We start from the raw sequence: 22155 nt of genomic DNA, 5'->3' as shown, positions 1-22155 counted from the left end.
GGTATAATATGCCATGCAGTGTGCTCTTTTTCCCTGACACCGGCGCTTAGCGCCCTACTTTTATAGAGATATTTAACGTGCACGGCAATGTGTATACGGAACCTCGGTTTTTCGTCCCATCCGAACGACTATGCACTGTCCCTTGCCAGCCCCTCGGCCCTGCACCACTTACAAGAAGGAACCACTCCTGAAAATCCCGATGAACTTTCTCGGTCAACGCAGGGATCGAATACACGACCTCCAGGTTAGCGAGCCAATGTCTTACCCACTGAGCCACCGTGGCTGATATTTTTCTAGTAAGATTAGGTGTCTTTACTTTCCATATATACCAAACATACCATAATTTTATTGGTAATGACTACCGTAAAACTGCTTTCGTGATGATGTACCTTTAATATCAATCTGTATTTTTGCGAGCAAATTTGTTGAAATAAAAATAACCATGCGGCGTGAATGTGTTATTCCCGAAGTGGCCAAATTAGCTGTGGGTGAGCTTTGGGCTCCATTCTCCCTTTTAAACATTATTACTGTGAAAACGCCGAAACTGTGATTAACAAACAGTCAGTTTAGTACATTTTGTTCCAGTTATCACCCATTGATCGTACATCACCCCTTCCATCCAGCTTCAAACAAAGATTTGTTGTCCATTAAGAATGACGCATGTTTATATACAAATTTTCACAGCGTGAGACAATTATTTTCACCGCGTGATAAAGAGCACGTGTTACATAGAGCACGTGTTAAATTGAATACAAAATCAGTCACCGGTGAAATCCTTTTCTTCGGATAATCTAAATCAAAAATTGATGGAGTATAAAATTAAATAATTAGCCATTAATGTTTTAATGTTTAGAAATTATCTGTAATTATCCCAATAAAAAGTAGCCGCATTACAAATTTTCACCACGAACATTTAGAAATTACTCAATTTAAACAGTTCTTGAGTCGTGGTACAGAAAACGTTAGCACGAAATGAAACGGGGTTAAATACTTGTCCTATTATTCTGCACCGACCGGGCTATTCTAGACGGGAATACACTGTGACGTGCCCGGACAACGACGTTACGACGTACGCTTGTTTCGAATTCCAACTGTCAAGTGTTGTTTTACGTGCACACTAACGTGTAAACGGGATCTTCGATTTCCGTCCAATCATAACGACTAGACAATATGTACCTTGCCATTCAATTTACATTATCTATTTTCGAAATATTATAGCAAGAATGGCTAGCTCTTTATCTAAATCTTACATGTATCTTTAATACAGTTGAAAAGGTTTCATTAGTCTTTTTGGGTATAACCGATGTGCACCGGAGTTAGAGCACATTAGTAAACAGTGTGCTAATTGTTGGATACGGTGGCCAATTAGGACAGAAGTCTATTCTCGAAGTTTGAAGTTTGTTTTTCTTTCTTTTTTTAAAATTTTCTTTCGTAGTCTTTAAGATACCATATCGTTACAATCTAAACGACGTATTTATTGAATAGATGCGTGTGGACTATTACTTTGTTGAATCACGTCGCATGAGTATACGTACAAGTGGCAAATATGTCGGCTTCGATAAAGCTACTGTAAATTATTAGATTAATTATTAACTATCAATTAGTTTCTTATTGTCCGCACGTGCTCGCGGCATCAATCTCTTAATCGCTCAATTATCGCTTTCAACTGTTATAATTACGTTGTCGCGATTCAAAATGAAAAGGCTCAGAAACCAAGTATTACGCCCCCTTGTTAGTCGGCAGTAACGTTTGTGGTAAGGGGGTCGTGATTGGTTCGCGTGCAGACGATTTCGTCGAGCCGGAAATTAGCACTGCTGACTAACAATAATTACAAGAAAACGACTCTTTTATGTGTGGAGGAACAATTGAATCTTGTTTAAAAGAACCTTTTATTTGTATTGATCCTAGAAGATAATATTCGCTCGATGGATATACAAAATGAGAGGTGCACGCTTCATTTGCCATTACACTTGTTTCTTCTCATGCCTCGAATACACGTGTTTATTTGGAACTCTAATAATTAAAACGTTTATACAATTACTCTTTCAGCGCTTACACTCATTTTAAAACGACATTCTATGCAGTTTGTGTAAAATTCGGTTTCTGAAATTATCGCTTTAGTCTTTTTTTGTTTTTGTTTTGGGTTTAATCAACAAACCGTTAAATTGGTTAAAGAAAGGTATGTTTAAGTGAATTAAGTTTGTTCTTCGTTATGGCTGTATCCAGCTCGATTCCAGCATCCTGTTCGTCATCGCCATCTACGTTTGCAGCCAGAACAAACATTATCTCTCCAGCACACACCCATGGATTAAAGGCACCTCCGTCCTATCCAATTGGACTCAATTTATCCAAATTTAACATCGGATCTTTCTTAAAATCAGACACAGGATGCGTAAACGCCTACACGTCTATTTCGTCCAGTTTAAATCATTTCAATCCAAGTCTTACGTCTAGACCATTCTTCTTTTCGGAAACAGTATCACCTTATGGTAAGTATTACATTATTCAATATTAATAATTATCGGTTTATAAAAGAAGCATGTTGTAGTCGTTATTGGGGTTTGTTTATAACTTTTGAAATTGTTTTATCCTCCGTACATAATCCAGATAGATAATCATATAGCGTTATTAAATATATTTAAAATGTTTATCTTTATGAACATGTATTTCAAATACAGAAATGAAATGAAATGGCGTTTAACGTCCTACTGTTCTGCTCCGAATTGAGTTAATGAAGACGGGCATACGCCATACAGTTTGCTATGAGGCACACAGTGCACTACGCACTACTCTTATATATCGAATTCCAACTGGAAAGGGATCTTTTACCTGCGCGCCAATGTGTACGCGGGACCTCGGTTTTTCGTCCCATTCGCACGACTAGACAGCTGTTCTTGTCAGACCTCCGTCCTGCATCACTGACAAGAGGGAACCACGCCGGAAAATCTGGATGAACTTTCTCGGCCAATGCAGGGATCGAACACCCGACCTCCAGGCTAGCGAGCCAGCGTCTTACCCACTTAGCCACGTGATCCCCGTACTGGGATAGACTGTTCTATAAACATTTAGGTAGTTCATTGCAACGCAGGAATCGAATCAATGCAGGAATCGAACACCCAACCTCCAGGCTAGCAAGCCTGCGTCTTACCCACTTAGCCCCCGCGACCCCTATTTCAAATACAACAGAAGATGATGTTAGCTGCTGTCCTATTGTAGGAATAACTAATTTTGACCAAAATATGAATTATCAGGATTCATTATCATTGTCCAACATCTTAAATTCCTTAATGTGGACGTATATCTTCATCACCGGACCCTAACAGGGCCAGTATTCAATTAACTCGCTTAAACTTTAAGCGACCACATTAAGGGCATAAACCTAAGGTATTCAATTAACAGAGTCGGGTATCAGCTTTAAGGAGACTTAACTTAAATGGAACCTCTTTAAATCCCCACTAGCGTAGATAAAATATCAACCTTCAAATTAAATTAGCTTCAAATTTAAACATAGATCATGTAAGAGCTAAATCTGCCTACTACAGGCATTTCTTTAGATGTTAAATGTTATCTAAATTATTAATTAGATAGAAACAAAAGAAAACCATAATCAACTCTCGATGGCATCGGATACTCGAGATTTTAACTAGATTAGAACGATTCGCCATTTAAAAATTTAATTTAAAAATGGGAAAGCGAGGCTAGGTCTCGAATATACCAGTGCCCAGGTTACCACAATGCACACATCTTGTCTAAACTACAAACAATAATAACCTGGCTCAGAATGAAGTAAATTGAATGAAATTTTCAATATTTTCATTTTACATTATATATTTTTGAGCTATTATAGCAAGAAGCGTCACCTCTTTATCAAAATCTTACATAATGTATCTTTAAGGAAGAAATATTTTGGTTGTATAAACCGGCTCCTGGTCTTTCGACTAAAATGTTCCGTGTCCAAATCCCGGCGTGGGATTCATCCCTTATTTGAAGTAGCACATGAGGTCCACTCGTGTGCATTGACAGATGGATTCGAAGATAAGTAGACAAGAACGTCCTGCCACCCCACCCCTTTTGACATAACCATTGAAATGACAATTACCCTTAGTCACACATAATTGTGTTGACGAGACGTTAAATTCCATGCAAGTGGGCGTATTTTAAGTCTTTAAAATGATGATTTTAAGAATATTATCGTCTTGTTTTTGAATTTTCAATATTTGTAGGTCAAAAGACAAATCCTTTCAGATTGTAATATATCGTTTCATGTTGGTAGCTGCTATGGCTCAGTGAGTAAGGCACTATCCCCCTAACCCGGAGGTCACGGGTTCGGGATTTTCCGGGTGGTTCCCTTTTTTAGTAGTGTTGGATATTTCGTTGCCCGAAAGTCGGCTATTTTTAAGATTGCCGCCATCTGGGATTTTGAAATTGCTGATGGGCGTTTCCAAAAGAGTTGACCCAAAGGCGTATGTGTGCCAATTTTGATACTAGTATCCACATTTGAACGATTCCCCTGATATTATGCAGTTAGCTGCTGCACCAAATCTTAAACTGCCCAGCATAATTTCTTTCTCTGTGATGTAACGTGCAAAAAGTATTGAATTATTAATTTTTTTAATAGACTAAATACCAGAAACCGTTAATCAAGCTTTCAATTTAACCAGGTTATAATTACTTATAATTAATAAATAATTATCAAAGTAAAATTCAACAGAATTATGCTTACATATTTTCTTGTGTATTATTTTGTCAGTTCCACATCGAAAACGACGCGAAAACAAACCCAGGCGTCAAAGAACTACTTTCAGCAGCGAACAGACGTTAAAATTAGAGATGGAATATCGACGAGCAGAATATGTTACCAGGACTAGACGATTAGAACTAGCAGATGATCTTCAACTAACAGAAACACAAATTAAAATATGGTACCAAAATCGCCGAGCTAAAGACAAACGTATTGAAAAAGCTCACCTTGATCACCATTTTAGGTAAAATATAATTCTAGTCGAGAACTTGGCGTTTACATTATCATTATCATATATATACATCACGATACATTCATATATAACATCACACATTGGTTAAAAGGGTTGAAAAGTGTGTATGTACATTGAAATTAAAGATTTTATTTATTTTTTTTATTATTATTTTTATTTATTATTTTATCAGTGCTTATCTCAAGATTTAATCCTCCTACTATTAATCGAATTAAAACTGTTAATAGCCACTGAGTGCACCCTCCCCCTCCCCCCAGCGACAAGTGGAAAAGTAGTTTCTTTTCAGGCCGCGCCATTATTCTACAGTGCTATTTGGAATAAACGATGAAAAAAAAAACGAAACTAACATTCGTAAAGAGACCTCTCGACAAGTGGAAAAGTAGTTTCTTTTCGGGCCGCGCCATTATTCGACAGTACCATTTGGAATATATAGTTGGAATAAATCGAAATAAACGAGAAAAAAAAGAAACTAACATTTGTAAAGAGACCTTCATTTGCTTTATCTAATATAATGAATATTTTAATAGCATAAATCTTATCAACCTAATTGAAGACTATGTTTTGTCAATTTCCAAGAGGTAGTGACTTCCCCTTTTGATAGAAGGTACCAAAGAAACGACTCATGTTTAAAAAATGAACACACGGTACTTACTTATAAGTGCTGGAAGCTATTACAATTCCCATATACATCTCGAAAGTCAAATATATGTACTATTGTTATTATGTAACTTTCATGAAGAAGGACCTGTTTGAAACTTAAAACATAATTAGTATTACTGTATGTGTATAAGACCTATATAAATCAATATAAACCCATTTCAACCCCAAATGGCCATAACTCAAGTTCAAATGGATCGATTTGAATACTTTTTGGATTTCTTTTTATGCAAATACTTTCAACTTCCATTTAACATATTTTTTTTTTTTTTTTTTTTTTTTGTAACACGCTATGGATATATTTTGGGAATTTTAGTACATTTATATATTGCTTTATATATCAGCCCTGTACTAAGACCCGTCTTCATTACCCCAGAACAGTAGGACGTTAAACCCAATTTCACTTCATTTCATTTCCTAAGTTAAGACCAGAGTCATGATTATTCAGTCAGTTAAACATACATTATGCAAGAGCTAAATCTGCCTATTGCAGGTCTTTCTTTAGTCCTGGAATGTTATCTAAATTTTGTTAATTAGCCATTAATTAACATATTCAGACAATAATCACCTCTCGATGTCATCGCTAACCTGTGATATTTACTGGATTAGGATCCGATTTGCTGCTCAACTTTCATTTATGATTAAATCATGAAATGGATAATCGAGACTATGTTTTTTTTTTTTATCGTACCGACTTTAGTAATGATGATCGATGCTAGGCCTAAAATTCAATCGCTAAATTCTCGGTTCAGAGTAGATCAATTTGACTGAAATTTTCAGCAAATTTCCTTTAAATTATTTTTTTTAACTACCATAGTGAGAACTGCCAACTCTTTATCGAATTTCCCATAATGTATCTTTAAGATAAACCTACATATAATTATAAAACAACAAACACAACATTTAGTACATAAATTACATTTGTTATAAAGAATGAGCCTGACGAAAAATAATTTCTGTTCAAATTTATTTACAGATCTATCAGTTTAAACAACATGTCAACTGGTTCACCCTATCCTGCTCTAAATCCATCAGTTCATGGCATGTATGGCTGGGATCCTTGGGTGTTACGTTCTCAGATGGAAGCCGCGTCAACCAAAGTCCAAGTTTAATTTAATGACACACCAACGATACTTTAAAAAGCAACCTCCATAAACAGCACAAGTGGACGTTAATAAACAAAAATTAGCTGTAGAATAAACAAGTGGAATCGAAAAGTTCCTGAGTAATGAGCAGTCCAAGGATATATTGGTCCAATTTGACGTTCAGCAGTCTGATTAAAATCATATGTTTCGTGTCATTTCTTTGAGAACGGTGTTCAGATCACGTGGACAGATTGGCCAATCAAATCGTCATACTGGTACACGGGGCTTCGTTTTGCGGGGAGTTTTGGAGAAATGTAATACCCAAAGCGAAAGCGTGAATTCGACAGTACTGGGTTATAGGACGAGTATTTAGAAACATGGTAGAAAATTGGTTAGATTACAAGTTAAGCTAAAAAAAAAGAAGAAAGAAAAAAAAAAGAAACGAAACGAAATTGTAATTTGATTTTAATATGAATGGCTTTTCAGTTCTGTACACTATATTGTTATTACAAGGAACGAATGAAGTGTTCAATATTAATGCTTGTGATCGTGAACATTGACAATATGTCCAGCTTCTAGTGGTATGAGGTTAATTGCAAATATGACCTTAATGATAGGGAAACTGGTCCCATTGCGTGGTGTATGTGTGTTCATGCTATATTATATGATTTGTTCACCTTACAAATGACCTATTGGTTGAGCTTTCAGACATTTCTTCGTCGTCGCTCACAAAATGTAAAATGTGCTAGTCAGACTAATTAAAGAGAATTTGCATTAGACAGGAAGTATAACCAGAATTGGTGTTCCTAATACAAGTCTATACGCGAGATAAATTTATGGATAGAATGCCAACTTCCATATATACACCAATTCACCAAAGACACCTTTGTATGTATACGATTGAATAGAATGCATTACTCTGTAGTCGCCCGGAAGTGTACCATCTTCTATTTGCTAAAACGTAACCAGTCCGGGTAGGGTATACGTATCCAGCCCTCATCAAATGGAGACGAAGTTGTCCCTTGATATCGACTTAATATTGAACACCATTTTGGGATTTAAAATGAATTTAGCAAAAACTGCATCCTAAGGAAGAATCAAATGTTTACTTTTAACTTAGTAGATTTTTGTCCTTATAGTAACCTATTTAGGCGAATGTCTATTTAAATAAATAAAGATGACAATTACTGTTAGTGTGTAAAAAAAACCTGTTAAATGCGATGATAAGATACACATCTGGTTTTTTTTCTATCCCGGCTCTTTATCTGTTAGCCAGGAATCGAACATTATGGCTGAAAACCACGCAACAAAAGAGAGACATGTAACTACTTCAGATAGCACCACCTGCTTGAACCGGAAATACATGACCGCCATTTTTGTCCAATTAATCTTGGGTAAATTATTCATGTTATTTTGATGAAAATAGTTTCCTGCTTGAAGGAAGACGTTATTTCCGGCTAATATCGCTTCATCAATCGCTATTGAAGTTTCATTATCAATTTTCTGTCAGACTGCTAATAACGACTAATCGTTGAGAAATGATCCAGCCACTTTCAACAAAATTACTTAATAAATAAATATTAATTCGCCATTTTTCCCCATTTCTTAATTATTATTTTATGTCAGTATATGGCAGGAACTAGACGTTAGTTGATTGTTGAAAATATGTAATTGACTTCCTATAGCTGAATAAAGTAATTATGATTATAAGTATTGGTTCCTGTTTTAATGTTTCAGTGATTAAAAGTTTACAAAATTATCAGTTTTATTGATATTTTAAACATTTTAATCATCATATGAAACCATAGATTATGGTGGACCCCATGTTCTCGAGTTTTACAACATAATAGGTGCGGAGTTATAGCGAGATGAAGCCTTCTTTTGAAGATATGTAGACCGAAGTTTCTTCGGTCAAATATATAGGTGCTATAGCACGAGAGCAGCTAACTTATTAGGGATGGGGTTAAATAACTATTGACCTGCAACTCAAATAAAGTAGGACGTTAAACCCCATTTTATTCAATAAATTGCAGCTAAAAAAATGTCAAACGGAGAGAGTCGAAAATCCACATTATCCACCAAAAACTTGTAATTGGCAGCGTTTTAGTAATTATTTTCGTTTAGTTACTGTTAGTGTGGATAAAAAAAGGGATTGTTTTAGAGGGCGGCCTGTCTCCCTAGATACCTTGGGCGGTTTGAAATAAATCATAATTCAATAAATGATTAAAACATTTCAACAGTGAGTGCGTTGCAATGAACTACCTAAATGTTTATAGAACAGTCTATCCCAGTACGGGGATCACGTGGCTAAGTGGGTAAGACGCTGGCTCGCTAGCCTGGAGGTCGGGTGTTCGATCCCTGCATTGGCCGAGAAAGTTCATCCAGATTTTCCGGCGTGGTTCCCCCTTGTCAGTTATGCAGGACGAAGGGCCTGACAAGGACAGCTGTCTAGTCCTTCGGATGAGACGAAAAACCGAGGTCCCGTGTATACATTGGAATGCAGGTAAAAGATCCCTTGGCAGTTGGAATTCGATATAAGAGAGGCGATAGTGCCGCTGCCCGGGCAAAATTTCCCTCATAGCACACTATGTGGCGTATGCCCGTCTTCATTAGCCCAGCATAGAAGCAGAACAGTAGGACGTTAAACCCCATTTCATTTCATTTCATTTCTATCCCAGTACAATGCACCCCGACCAAAACCAACATCTAAGGCCCTTTATTGGACCTGCATTGGTACTGTAGAGCCCTCTCTAATTTTTTTTTAACCAGAGCCATTCAATTGCCAGTTTTGTTTTCTACTATTTTCCTGGTTAATTTCATAATGTTTTCTGATAAAGAGGGGATTACTTACCAACGGAATGTCGCTTCACATCATTTTTTTTTAAATTCAGATAAAAACTATGCCCCCTATACGTCCACAAGGTTTTTTGGCAAAGGGGGTTAACTCGGGAATGGAAATTCGCAGAATGCTGAATATCGATATCTTGGGGTCGTTCTCTCATGACCACTACTACTAGTGCTAGATTAATACGCACGGGTGTTCCTGTCCACACCCCTCTCCGAAAAATAAGTTACATTTATATTGAAATTGAATTATATAAAAGTTGTATTGATTATTCTTTGATTTGATACACTAATAATTAGAAAAGTACAATTTAAATCACTGAATTCTAAATGGTTAACAATGTATGTCAAATATAAAATTGTTGTTCGGTATAAACTTCAATCCAGTTAGTTTTTTACATGTCTTTTCTGCACCTAAAAAAATCAACGATCACCGAGAAGTCCAGTCAAGTCATCTTCAGTGTTCAATAATGCCTAATGATGTTCAGATACTCCTCCGTCATTGTGGAACACAGAATTGATTTAAATCAACAGTTATAAAATAAACAAATTTATTATATTTTAGTTCATTTTTTTTATATAATTTAGTCGTTTTCATTATTGATAATCTAACGTGGCCATGGGTAATCCGACACTGATAACCACAATGCTTCACGCCAAATATTAAAAGAATGCGTTAAAAGTTAGTCTCTATTGAGTTTACAAGGTTTTCGTCAAAGGGGGGAACTTACTGAATATCAATTGGGTCCGTCCTCCAATGATGACAATTATTCGCACCAAATCTGTAATGAAGCCGTTAAAAACTATAGCCTCTACTGCGTTCACAAGGTTTTCTACAAAAAGGGTCAATATCTATACACCTTCCCAGCTGAGACTCGGATATACACCGGGTACACTCTAATATAAAGACGACAATGGTCTGGCACCCATGTGTCGGTGCTTTAGATTCATTAGAATAAAATGCCTGTCAAGAGGGCTAGGGTAGATTGTTCTTTTCTTACATCTGTGTAGTAATATTAGCTAATTTGACCATTCGTTGAGCAATTATAGCCAAGTCACTGACACTAACCCGGTTTTATGGCAACCCGGTTTCACAAACTGTTTTATGGCAACATTTTAGTTGCCATATCCGAAATTCCATTAGAAAGCATTTTTCAACAATCCTGTATCTGCCCCTACTCAATATAATACTCAAAATTATTTATTGTTTTGGTTTTAAGTATTTGTGGACCAGGAAATGGTCCCCAAGGGCTACTCATGTTGTCCATAAAAGCCCAATTAAAGGCACAACCAATTCAAGTATAATTGACAGGAAACTTTGCATGATTGTTCCTCGGAAAAATGTGAATTACAATTCCAAGATGGCGTAAGGCTAGTTACTGGTCCATATAGTACTGTGGAACTTGTTTCTACAGGGGTCTACTTAATTTGTTACAATCTGATTTCATATAGATGTTGGTTTCTTGGCCATAGCTCTTCAGCTTCTCCCCATTTCAGTCAATTTTATATTAACAAAAACAAAAAAATACCATCATTTTAAAAAATCAACAAATATTTTAATAATAATATAAATTAAATAATCTCAAATTATAATACATTGTATAAATGAGTATTGTTTACCTTAAAATGTTTTGTTTTATTTATTTTGTCTCTTGCTTAAAATGTAATTTGTTATAATGCAAAACAGTGTATAAATGAGAATATTATCTATTGTTAAAGTATACTGTTTTAAGCTATCTGGTCTTCTAATTTTTCTGGACAATTTCTGGAACTACCCCAGACTTTATAGCATTTACTATATATTCAATGGACAATTCGGTGTAATTTTTTGAGAATGATTTATGTATTTCTGCATGGGAATCATGAATTGTAATATACTGAAAACCCTTGGGGTTTTGTAATATGTAGGTTAATAGCAAAGACTTAAGGCAGAACACAAAAGAATACTCGGTTACAAAAATATATATCTTAAAGATTCTGATTCTCATTTGACTGATTATTAATCCCATATGAACTACAGAGCTTGTGGCAGTTGAATCTCTGAAGTGGATATCAGTCCAAAATGGTTCAATTAAATTGCTTCACTATTTACAAAGATATGATGAACTGAAAATGTCTATAACATTGGCCATCCTCTACAGATGATATAATTTGAATGTGGTTAAAACAACCCACAATTTTCACTAAAATTTTTGATAGGCCTCTTTTAAATTTGATTGAATCCAAGCCGGAAGATTAATAGTTGATTTTGTTCTTGTTTTCTTTTTTAAATGTCATATAATCAATCTGAGTACAATTTAGCATGGAGTAAGACATGAAAAATTAGATATTGTTCGAAATGCAAATCACCATCAGCGGCTTTAATGAAAGGGACATAAATCTGGTATGGTAGTTGCTCCCCTTTAATTTTCTTTTACATTTTATGTGGTATTGTTTGTTTCTGTTGTATCTTCTGCAGGAGCACCTTGACTTTCTGTTTCTGGATTCGTTTCCTCCTGATTTTCTTTCTCTTTGACCTCTCTAGCAATTCTTTTATTAACATCAATGATGGCTTTCTGGATGGCCGATTCTGCTGCTTTATCCCCTTCAAAAGTATTAAAAACTAAATTTAAATTATGCAATCAGGAGTATAGGGGTACATTCATATTTACATAATAATTAATGTTCCTGATAATGATTTGTTATTTCCATTTTTGTGTAGGTCTATAGTCCTTCACACTCCTCTGAAATTCAATCATGCAATAGCTAACTTAAATAACATAAACTTTACCTTGTAATTTCGCCAGATCTAAAGCTTTTTCAAAACTCTCTAATGCACTCTGTAATTCATTTAATTTAACTGAAATAAAAAGAAAAAACATTTATGAAATGTTTCATGTTAAGACATATCATACGGTATGTCTATTCTGAATTATAGACTGTTATATTATTCTAATTTAATTGTCACCTGCATGTGACCTAAAGACTATATTTATCCCGTGCTGTTAAAACTATATTTACCCTGTACTGTTAAAACTGTATTTACCCTGTGCTGTTAAACTATATTTACCTTGTGATTGTGCTAATAAAACTGAAGCCTGTAATTGCCACATAAGATCTGCAGCTTCTTCTGCTGCTGCCAGTGATTTTTCACCAAAATGTCTGGCTTCAGTATACTGAGTTAATTCTAGATGGCAACGACCGACCTCATGATATAACCAAGTATTCTCTAAAGCTGATTTAGACATCGGTAATTTTCTGTTCCACCTACATACATATATACAAACAAACATTTTATTTCACTTCACAAAAAAAAAAATCCCAGATCAAATTAATAAACATCTGCTGTGGCAGAGGGCGTGACAAAAAAAATTCAAAGACTAATGTAATGTATGTAGTTTCTGTTCAACTTGATGGTAGGAGGCCACAGCAGTTCAGTGAGTAAGCATTCTCTCACTAAACCAATGAAGAGTAGATGGAAACTCCACTGTCCAGACAAAATTTCTCTTATAGCACACTGTATTATGTATGCCGGACTTCAGCAACCCGGTTAGTGTAAAAACGTAGGATGTTTTATCCCATTTAAGGTCATTTCAAAATAATAATAATGAGTGTTTATAGTATCTGTTACTTACACTCCAATAGCTTTTTGGAAATTACCACTTCTAGCATGAACTCGTCCTACATTATCCAAACCTCTAGAAATACACTCTTCATTATCCCTGAAAACACGTTTTTAAATATAATTATAAGCTTTTAATCACATGGACAAATGCCCATTTCACAGAAGAACTATTTTTAAAATAATAATTCATTCCTTTATTGATGGGTTATCTTGTAAAAAAAAAAAAGAAAAAAAAAAGGATTAAATGGAATGAGATATAAAGCGATGTGATCTTGTGAACACAATATTTTTGTCAACTTTAGAGTGGCTTCCACACATGTAATTATCTGAACAATCCTATTACATGTATTTCAGTAATTGATTGACTAAAAACAGTGTACAGGACAAATTTAATGCTGATGATTGAAACATGAGCTGAAAACAAATATTATAATGGTCTTCTGACCACTAGACACCAATTATACTTAATTATACATGTAATCATTTATAAATCTTATTCATTTCAACTTACGTTTCTTCTCCTATATTTAAATCTAGTTGATGTTGTTCTAAAGCCTTTCCATACTGTCCTAATTCTAAATATGAGTTACCCATACAACTATGTAAATTAGCTATCACTTCATCTCTGTTAGATAACGTATCTGGTGAATATCCCTCCACAGTTTTAAGACATTTCTGAGCTCTGTTTAAACTATCCTTGTATTTGCAGTCTCCGTGAGCTGTTAAAATATAATTAGAATCAAAATAATTAGTTTACAGTGAATATATAATTTGTGTTCTAATCAAAGATCACCTTGTCCACTCGGAATAATTAATTTTGGGGGACCCACCCATCCTGTATATTTTTTACGTTGATATTGGCGAATATTTCAGTTTAGCTAAAGACTAAGAGGACTTGACATATAGTTTTTAAAATTTTAACTTCAAGTAGAATACGAATGATTAATCCAGTAATTATAAGAATATGTTTGTTGGGAATAAAATCTGTTTGCAGTCTTTATTTCATAGCCTATAAAAATTAAAACGAACAACATTTAATTCAAAATTGCTTTCATCTTACTTAGTTCATTGTGACATTTATCATAATATTTGATTTCCCTTACCACTTGAAACAACATAAGAGTAAAAGGGTATATAATCTAAGATGTAAGTCAAGTTTAATGTCAATACAGTATCACATGCAATTTATAGAACTTTGTGAGTCTGACAAAGTCTGTGACAGGTGCCTTCCAGGCTTGCATATAAAGATACACTTCTGGAGTAAGAATTATGATTTTTTCGTAGTATACACAATATATTTTTTTTCCGAACTACAGAATTCATATGTTAGTATTTTCCTACCTTGATCAATTTTTTCCAGTTCACTAATAATATAAGCATTCGGTGATCCACCCTTTGATTGTGTTTCTTGTCGTTTACTACGATGTTGTTGCATGCGTTCATGTTTACGGGCGTACATGGGTTTCTGTTGTCTCCAGAAATCTGTGCGTGTATCAAGATAAGATAACCCCTCTTCCACCAGATCAAAGATAGATTTACCAGTCTCTGACGAGGCATCAGCTAATTAAAGTATAAAGAAAGAAATCAATAGAGATAAAAATAATGGTTTGATTCAGTTCATTAATAAAATATTAGATGCTGATAGAATTAGAACATATTTTAATAAAATATAACCAAAACAGGTGAGCCCTCTATTAAGATTAATTTGATGTGGATTCAGGCTAGCAAATTAATGGATGCGTCATCAATCAACAATCGCACTGGGCACTGCTAACAAATTTGAATCAATTACTGTATTCCAAATACAGGAAAACATGATATGAAAAGCTATTGTAAAAATCAAGGGCAGCAAACTGGAGATTACCAATACCAGTAACTATCAGTTGTAACATCACAGCAACTTGATTTGTAATATAAAACAATAGGATAAGACTAGCAATATAAATCGTAGGCCTATAAATGGATTGGTTTTATATATTAAACTTGATCTACCTGTTTCTTTTAAAAGTTTTTCTAGATATTTTCTGTCACCATAAAGTTCACCAAGTAATTGTTTCACTGTTTTTTCACTGCCCTGTGATCGACTAACTTTTCGTTTTTCTTTCTGTTGTACTGCAGGTCGCCCAAATGTTCCCATGCCAGGTTTTCTTTTCTTTTGTTTCTGTATGATTAAAAGAACATAATAGTATACCACCTCCTGAATACAAGACAGGGATGTCCAACCTCCGACTCATTGAATGATCAGAACTGGCATATTGCATGCCACTGGCTGTAATGATAATATTGTAAGGCAGTATTTTATATTTCACACACATCCTTGTTAGCGAATGTTATCTTATTTCACATTAATCTGTTTTCAGTTAAAAATATGCTTTATTAATTCAAACTAGGAAATATGGGCTTTTGTTCTGCAATCATCGGGTCACTGTTCAATACATGTTTAATACTTATGTCTATAACCCTATTTTTACAAGAAATAGATAGGGGTACAAGAGCTTTATTGCACATCTGAATTCATATGTGAACAAATGATGAATGGTATGTAAGAGGTTGGCAAACCCTGATTAACTTTCTTTAATAGATTTTAAAACTAGCATATGGTTGAGTTGAATGGACGGGGAGTTTTGCCAACACAGCCACCTTCTATTAAGGGATCGGTACAAGGAAGTTTGATTTTTCATGTCATCCAAACAACTAGACAAACCTCAATTATCAATAACACTGTATGTAATTTGTATCAAATTGACAGATCTGTTTTTTAAACCTTTGGGGATGTATTTATTTTGCATTTTGATGAATCTTGAATAAATATCACCATCATTGAACCTGAAGATTTAAACTTTCCTTGAAAATATGTATGATTATATAATTAAATTAGCAAAGATCCATTGCCAGGAAGATTGGTGAAGTCATTATTTTGTCATTGAGCTAGCCATTCTACTTAGAAGCTTTTCAGTGCTACCTTGTAATATATGCTTGCATTCTCTGAGTTGTATGTTTTTCTTATACAGAAATAATCCACTATAAACATACCTCATCTTGATTAGTGAAGAAAGACAGATCACCAGCAGTTGATAATTTACATTTTTCTGCAGCTGAAGAATACGACAATGCTCTAACATTATGACTATTTAAATTTAACATGGGTTTCTATTGATTTCATGTCTCCATTTAATGTCATGTAAACAAACAATAATATTTCTGTTATTATATATTTCGTACAAGCAAGACCATTCATCATGGAGGTCTTCCTTTCCTCAGATATGCTTTTAAAATTACATGACAACAGTCTTTACAGTAAATAAGTACACATATTTTGATTTGTTTAGATATGACATGAAGTCACCTACACCTCTTCAAAATCTAACTGCCAAGGGGTCTTTACGTGCACTACTTAAAGAGGAATTAGGGAAATTAGATAAAGACCTGACAGTTCTTGCAATAATAGTTAGAAAATAGATAATGAAAACAGAAAATATCATCCAAATTGCTTCACTCTGAACCAAGAAATTAACGATTCAATTTTCGACTAGCCTCGATCATCATTACTAAGGCTGATTCTATAATTAACAAAGTCTCTATTATCCATTTTTACGTTAAATTATCCATCACAAAATGTATTCAAATCCACTAAATATTGCAGGCTAAGGATGTCATCGACAGTTGATTATTGCCTGGATCAGTTAGTTAATGTCTAATTAATAATTTAGATAACATTTCAGGCCTACAGAAAGAACTGCAATTGGCAGATTTAGCTCTTGCATAATGCATTATGTACACGGGACCTCATATAATCTGATTGACCAGACACACTTTCCTTGCTAGCACCACTCCTGATAAGTTAACAACCTGGCTGGTGACAGGGTCTTCTCTCTTCTCAGTTTGATGTCCTAACGATATAGCCCTAATAAAATCGAGGCCTGCTAGTACTAAGCTTATTTTTTTGTTGTTTGTAAAAAAATATTGACTTACATCCTACAGAATTATCAATGGCTTCTTGTGCCTTTTGTATGCCCAATCGAAACTCTTGTAATTCAGGTCGTAATTTACAACCTCTGTGATAAAACACCAGGGCCATTTCAAAATCACCTTGATAATAAAGAGCTTCAGCTTTCTGAAATATTCCCTGAAAAAGATTACAGGTAGATTAATAACATTTTCAATGAGAGAGAAATGGGGTTTAACGTCCACTCGACACAAACTAGGTCATTTCGGGACAAACATATGGTTTAATTTTATTTACATAATTCGCTTGCGCGTAGGGGTCTTTAGCAGTGGGAGGAAACCGGAGGACCCGGAGAAAACCCACGAGGTTGGAAACATGTTCAATGATGGCAATGAGGAGCATTATATTTATTTTACAAAAAAAAATGGCATATAATAATAACTACTAAATCCAATCTGGGTTATTTTAGAAATAATGAGACTCATGTACTTAACGTAGGATCAAAAATACAACACTTTAGTCAAAGACAGCCAGACCACATGATCTAAAACAATGTGTTCATTAGATCACTCGACCCACCCCCACCCCTATCAAATAGGAGAATGAAGTTTTTAACATTTCAGCAACAGAATATGCATGTGGAAAACCATTTTGAATCCAACAAACTTTTATTTTTTATGGTTAAGCTTTAGATACATGTAATGTAAGGGGCATTGGTACTCTTCTTAGAATTTCAACTGTTAAGAGATCTATCAGGTGCACGCAGTTTGTTTCAGAAAAACTTCCTTTGACATTCAATTCTGCAAACATGCTTGATTGAAAATGATAAGAGAACACTTATCAAACCACCACTCCAAAAACAGTATAATAAACCAGTGATTGTTTTCCATATAAGTTAAAGTAGGCCTAGGTAGTCTGTGTTTTTTTTAATATTAACTTTGCTCAATGCTTAAACATACATTATGCAAGAGCTAAATCTGCCTATTGCAGGTCTTTCTCGATGGCATCTCATCTGATACTCTAGATTTTAACTAGATTAAAATAAAACGGTTCACCATTTAAAAATTTAATTTAAAAATGGGAAAGCGAGGCTAAGTTCCGATTATACCAGTGCCCTGGTTACCACTGTGCACACATCTTGTCAAAACTATAAAAAATGATAACTTGGCTGAGAATGAAGTAATTTGAATGAAATTTTCAACATTTTCTTTTTTTATCATCTATTTTTGAATTATTATAGCAAGAATGACCAACTCTTTATTAAACTCTTAATTAATGTATCTTTAATGTGGAATAAAAACTTAATAAAAGCTTATTATCACATTAAATTAATTTGCAATCTATCTGTACTAAAATGGAAATGAAATGAAATGGGGTTTAACGTCCTACTGTTCTGCTCCTAACCTGGGCTAATAAAGACGGGCATACGCCATACAGTGTGCTATGAGGGAAATTTTGCCAGGGAAGCAGCGCTACGGCGTACTCTTATATCGAATTCCAACTGCCAAGGGATCTTTTACGTGCACGCCAATGTGTACACGGGACCTCAGTTTTTCGTCGCATCCCAACGACTTGACAGCTGTCCTTGTCAGACCCTCCGTCCTGCATCACTGACAAGGGGAAACCACACCGGAAAATCGGGATGAACTTTCTCGGCCAATGCAGGGATCGAACACCCGACCTCCTGGCTAGCGAGCTAGCGTCTTACCCACTTAGCCACATGATCCCCTTTACTAAAATGGCATCCAAAGTCTATGTTTATATCAAACTCTGTCTAAATACTCTAAATAATGTGTCATTTAAGTCATGATATTTCAATGTAGTTGGCCTACTACAGTACAAACCTTATGAAAAGACTTATCATCATCTAAACTTAGTTCTGCATCTGCTAGAGCAGTAGTTGTATCTCCAAGTTGTAAATGACATTTTGACCTGGCTACCAGACAATTTTTATCACCATCTTGAATTTCTAAAGCCTAAAATAAACAAGAATCATAAAATCAATGACACATAAGCTTTATAAAGTGGGTTTGGGACCTGAAAATCTTCAAATTTAATTTAAGTTTATATTAGATCTAATGGACACATTATAAATAATGAAAATACATTTGTTTACATTGCATCATAACTAAGACCCTCCCTGGAAATACATAATGGGACAGGAGTCAAGAATACACAAGTGCAATTTTTCATCAGGCATAGATGGTTTAAATTCATTGAATTCAGATAGATCTATATCAGAAAATGAAAAGTCAACAGTACTAGTTACTGATTCTAGTCCTGTATGCGCTCCATACATGCTAACATGGGACCATGGGTGTTTATCAGAGAATCCAGTATTTTTCTAGTAAGATTGGGTATTTCTATAGCCTACTTTCCATTGATATAGGCCTATACTAAAATTGCCATACTTTTATTGGAAATAACCACCCGAAAATACTTTTCTGGGAAAGTATTAAATCCTATCTACATTGTAGTGTACAACTAGGCCTACACAACTAAAATTTATAGTCAGTAAAATTGTGACAGTGTGTGTCAGTATCATCTGAGTATGTGTTAATGTATTGCAGATTAACCCATTCCAAAATAATGTTTATTTAGCACATTTTCTGATTTATTCGACTGTGTAGGATTATCTACGTCTCACTTGTCAAATTCATGATTAAGACTAACAGTTGAATGAAATTCCACTCTGGACGACACATATTTTTCAAATTTTATTGGAAGATCAAAGGGGAAGTAGTAGTGTTTACATATTACGTCATTTTATTTTCCTACATCATTATAATACACGAGGTTATTATTATCGGTAACATACTAACCGTTGTGTAACTTTCTATCGCTTTTCTGTATTCCCCTTGCTTGTAAAGTGTGTCAGCTTCTGCTTTATAGATCTCAAAAGTTCCCTTGGGTTCATCGGATTCTTCTTCATACATTTTGTTAAGAGATTGGAGTTGTTAAACAGGAAAAACAGAACTGTTAGTCTGATCAATATGGACAATTTACTGTTTGATACTTCTTGCCCCTACTTTACTGGTTGTGAAAGACGCCGTTGCTAGGTTACGGTGTCCGCCACGCACTCTCTCGCGGATTAATATTAATTACCGTCCTGATTAAGGAACTTTTAACATCACTAGTGTTGATAATAATAAGATTGCTTGATCTATGTAAGAAAGTGTTTTACAGCATTGTCCTGCTGTTGATAACAAGAAGATTGCTTGATCTATGTAATAGTAAGTGAAGGGGGACTGCACCACACAAAATTTACACAAAAACAAATACACGGACAGGAAATCATATCATACTCAGGAAAACAAAAACATACTGATACAGACAATTCAAAAAAGTGAATGGACCCGGGGGCTAGCCGTAAAGGGTTTTACAGCATTGTCCTGCTACACATTTTGAAAATATTCAAACTCAAATTATTTTCTAAGCAAAACTTAAAGTTACCGCTGGGGCCGTAGGTAGGCCTATTTTAATTTATAACTGAAAATAATTTAAATCCTTACTTTCTCAATCAAAATTCATTGCATATATATTTATAACTGCCGGTCTTTGATTAAATCCTTACTTTCTCAATCAAAATTCATTGCATATATATATTTTTTATATATCATATTAAACCGGTCTGATAGCGCAGAAAAAAACAGGGGGCACGTCGTCAAAGCCAATAATACATATAATCCAAACATCGATCTAAATTTCGTCCTGAGGCAAGTTACATAATCACATTGTCGGGGGATTATTGAATTTTTTATTACAAAGTTTATATCATAATCATATATATCTATAGATTACTGGTTCGGATTAAGCTAATCTAACAATAATAGTCCTATGTGGCTGTAGGCCTACTGCACGGAAGGATTGATAATCATAATAGACTACGAACTGTAGGGTACGTTTAGGTTGTACAAGTTGTAGGCTACACCCCACCATATAATATATTGCAAACTGAGACTTAAAACACATCTTATTCTTATTGATGTAGCCTAATGGACACACGGTGACTCAGTCAGCGCCGGCTCCTTAATTACCTGAGGGCCAAGGTTAAATCCTGGTGTTAGAGAAATTTTTTTCGGCGTGATTTCTCCTTGTTAGTGGGGCATAACGGGGGACCTTGCAAAGACAGTGTCTATAGTCATTCGGATTGTACAAAAAAACGAGGCCCTTGTACACGTTGGCGTGCACGTAAAAGAACCATTGCCACACAGTTGGATTTCGATATAAGGAAGCCTGTAGCGCCGCTACCCTGGCACATTTCTCCCATAGCATGGGGTATGCCTGTCTTCATCTTCCCGATAGGTGCAGACAAGTAGGACGTTCAACCTCATTTCATTTCCTATTTCACTTTATTTCAGAAATTCTTGAAATGCATAAGCTCTGTGCCCTTACAACTTGTATTGAATTGTAAAACATCTCTATAACCTTGGTTATGGAGCGGCAAATTTGTGTAAAATGTTTGCATAGATTCTTTATAACGCAGTTTGTGCCGAAAAGTAGGACGTTAAAACTCCTTTATATTTCATTTCAATATAATTATAACACACTGATGTGACTATAGACCTGTTCTCAAATGCCGCAAACTCCAAACAAATAATTTACCAATACCAACTGGCGAAGCTCGCCAAAGCACAAATGCTTCCTTCGAATAAAATTTTAAAAACTACCAAGGATCCTTAAAGGACAATATTGGTGCCAGTCATTATCACATATGTGATACAGCTGGTTAAACACATTCCAAATATAATTTTAACACAGAGATCATTGCTACGATAGCTGAGTAATACAGGTTTCCTGAATCGGAAGTGACGAACGCCAAAGGAAAAGACGAGTCACCGCTCTATATAACTGACTGAAGCGACGAGTGATAACAGATACACGGCCGAATTTCTGCTCACTAATAATTCCTTCGAATATATATATATATATATATATATATATATATATATATAAATCTATTTTAGAAGCCATGTTTATCATATATATATCTAGGGGCGTTTCCTTGCGAATACAATGTTTTGA

General features: G+C 34.9%; 1 protein-coding gene and 1 long non-coding RNA gene across 2 annotated transcripts; one reads left to right on the top strand and one right to left on the bottom strand.

Annotated features, from left to right (window-relative positions):
- Positions 1-2217: 2217 nt before the first annotated feature.
- Positions 2218-7243, top strand: LOC126821240 (uncharacterized). The gene is made up of 3 exons (XR_007680380.2): positions 2218-2489; positions 4751-4985; positions 6628-7243. It is a non-coding gene; the product is annotated as an uncharacterized LOC126821240 (long non-coding RNA).
- A 3871-nt stretch (positions 7244-11114) lies between these two features.
- On the bottom strand, positions 11115-20258 carry LOC126821790 (outer dynein arm-docking complex subunit 4). Its single transcript, XM_050550289.2, has 11 exons — positions 19953-20258; positions 18975-19106; positions 17157-17310; positions 16218-16279; positions 15177-15345; positions 14526-14744; positions 13696-13903; positions 13195-13281; positions 12630-12826; positions 12351-12419; positions 11115-12164 (listed from the first exon to the last, which is right to left on the bottom strand). Exons 1-11 carry the CDS (start codon positions 20064-20066, stop codon positions 12001-12003), a joined length of 1575 nt encoding a protein of 524 aa, XP_050406246.1. The 5' UTR covers positions 20067-20258; the 3' UTR covers positions 11115-12000.
- Positions 20259-22155: the final 1897 nt, after the last annotated feature.

This window comes from Patella vulgata, chromosome 5, assembly GCF_932274485.2.
Source record: "Patella vulgata chromosome 5, xgPatVulg1.2, whole genome shotgun sequence".
In the NCBI taxonomy this organism is placed as follows: Eukaryota; Metazoa; Mollusca; class Gastropoda; family Patellidae; genus Patella; species Patella vulgata.
This window is presented reverse-complemented; position numbering and strand designations above follow the sequence as displayed.

Bases quoted from the DNA above. Each gene is read 5' to 3' on its own strand.
- LOC126821790 (XM_050550289.2), bottom strand. From the start codon at position 20,066: ATGTATGAAGAAGAATCCGATGAACCCAAGGGAACTTTTGAGATCTAT. The intron at 19,107-19,952 runs GTTAGTATGTTA...TGTTTATTTTAG, and splicing joins CGATAGAAAGTTACACAACG to GCTTTAGAAATTCAAGATGG. The intron at 13,282-13,695 runs GTAAGTTGAAAT...ACGTGTTTTCAG, and splicing joins TTAAATATAGGAGAAGAAAC to GGATAATGAAGAGTGTATTT.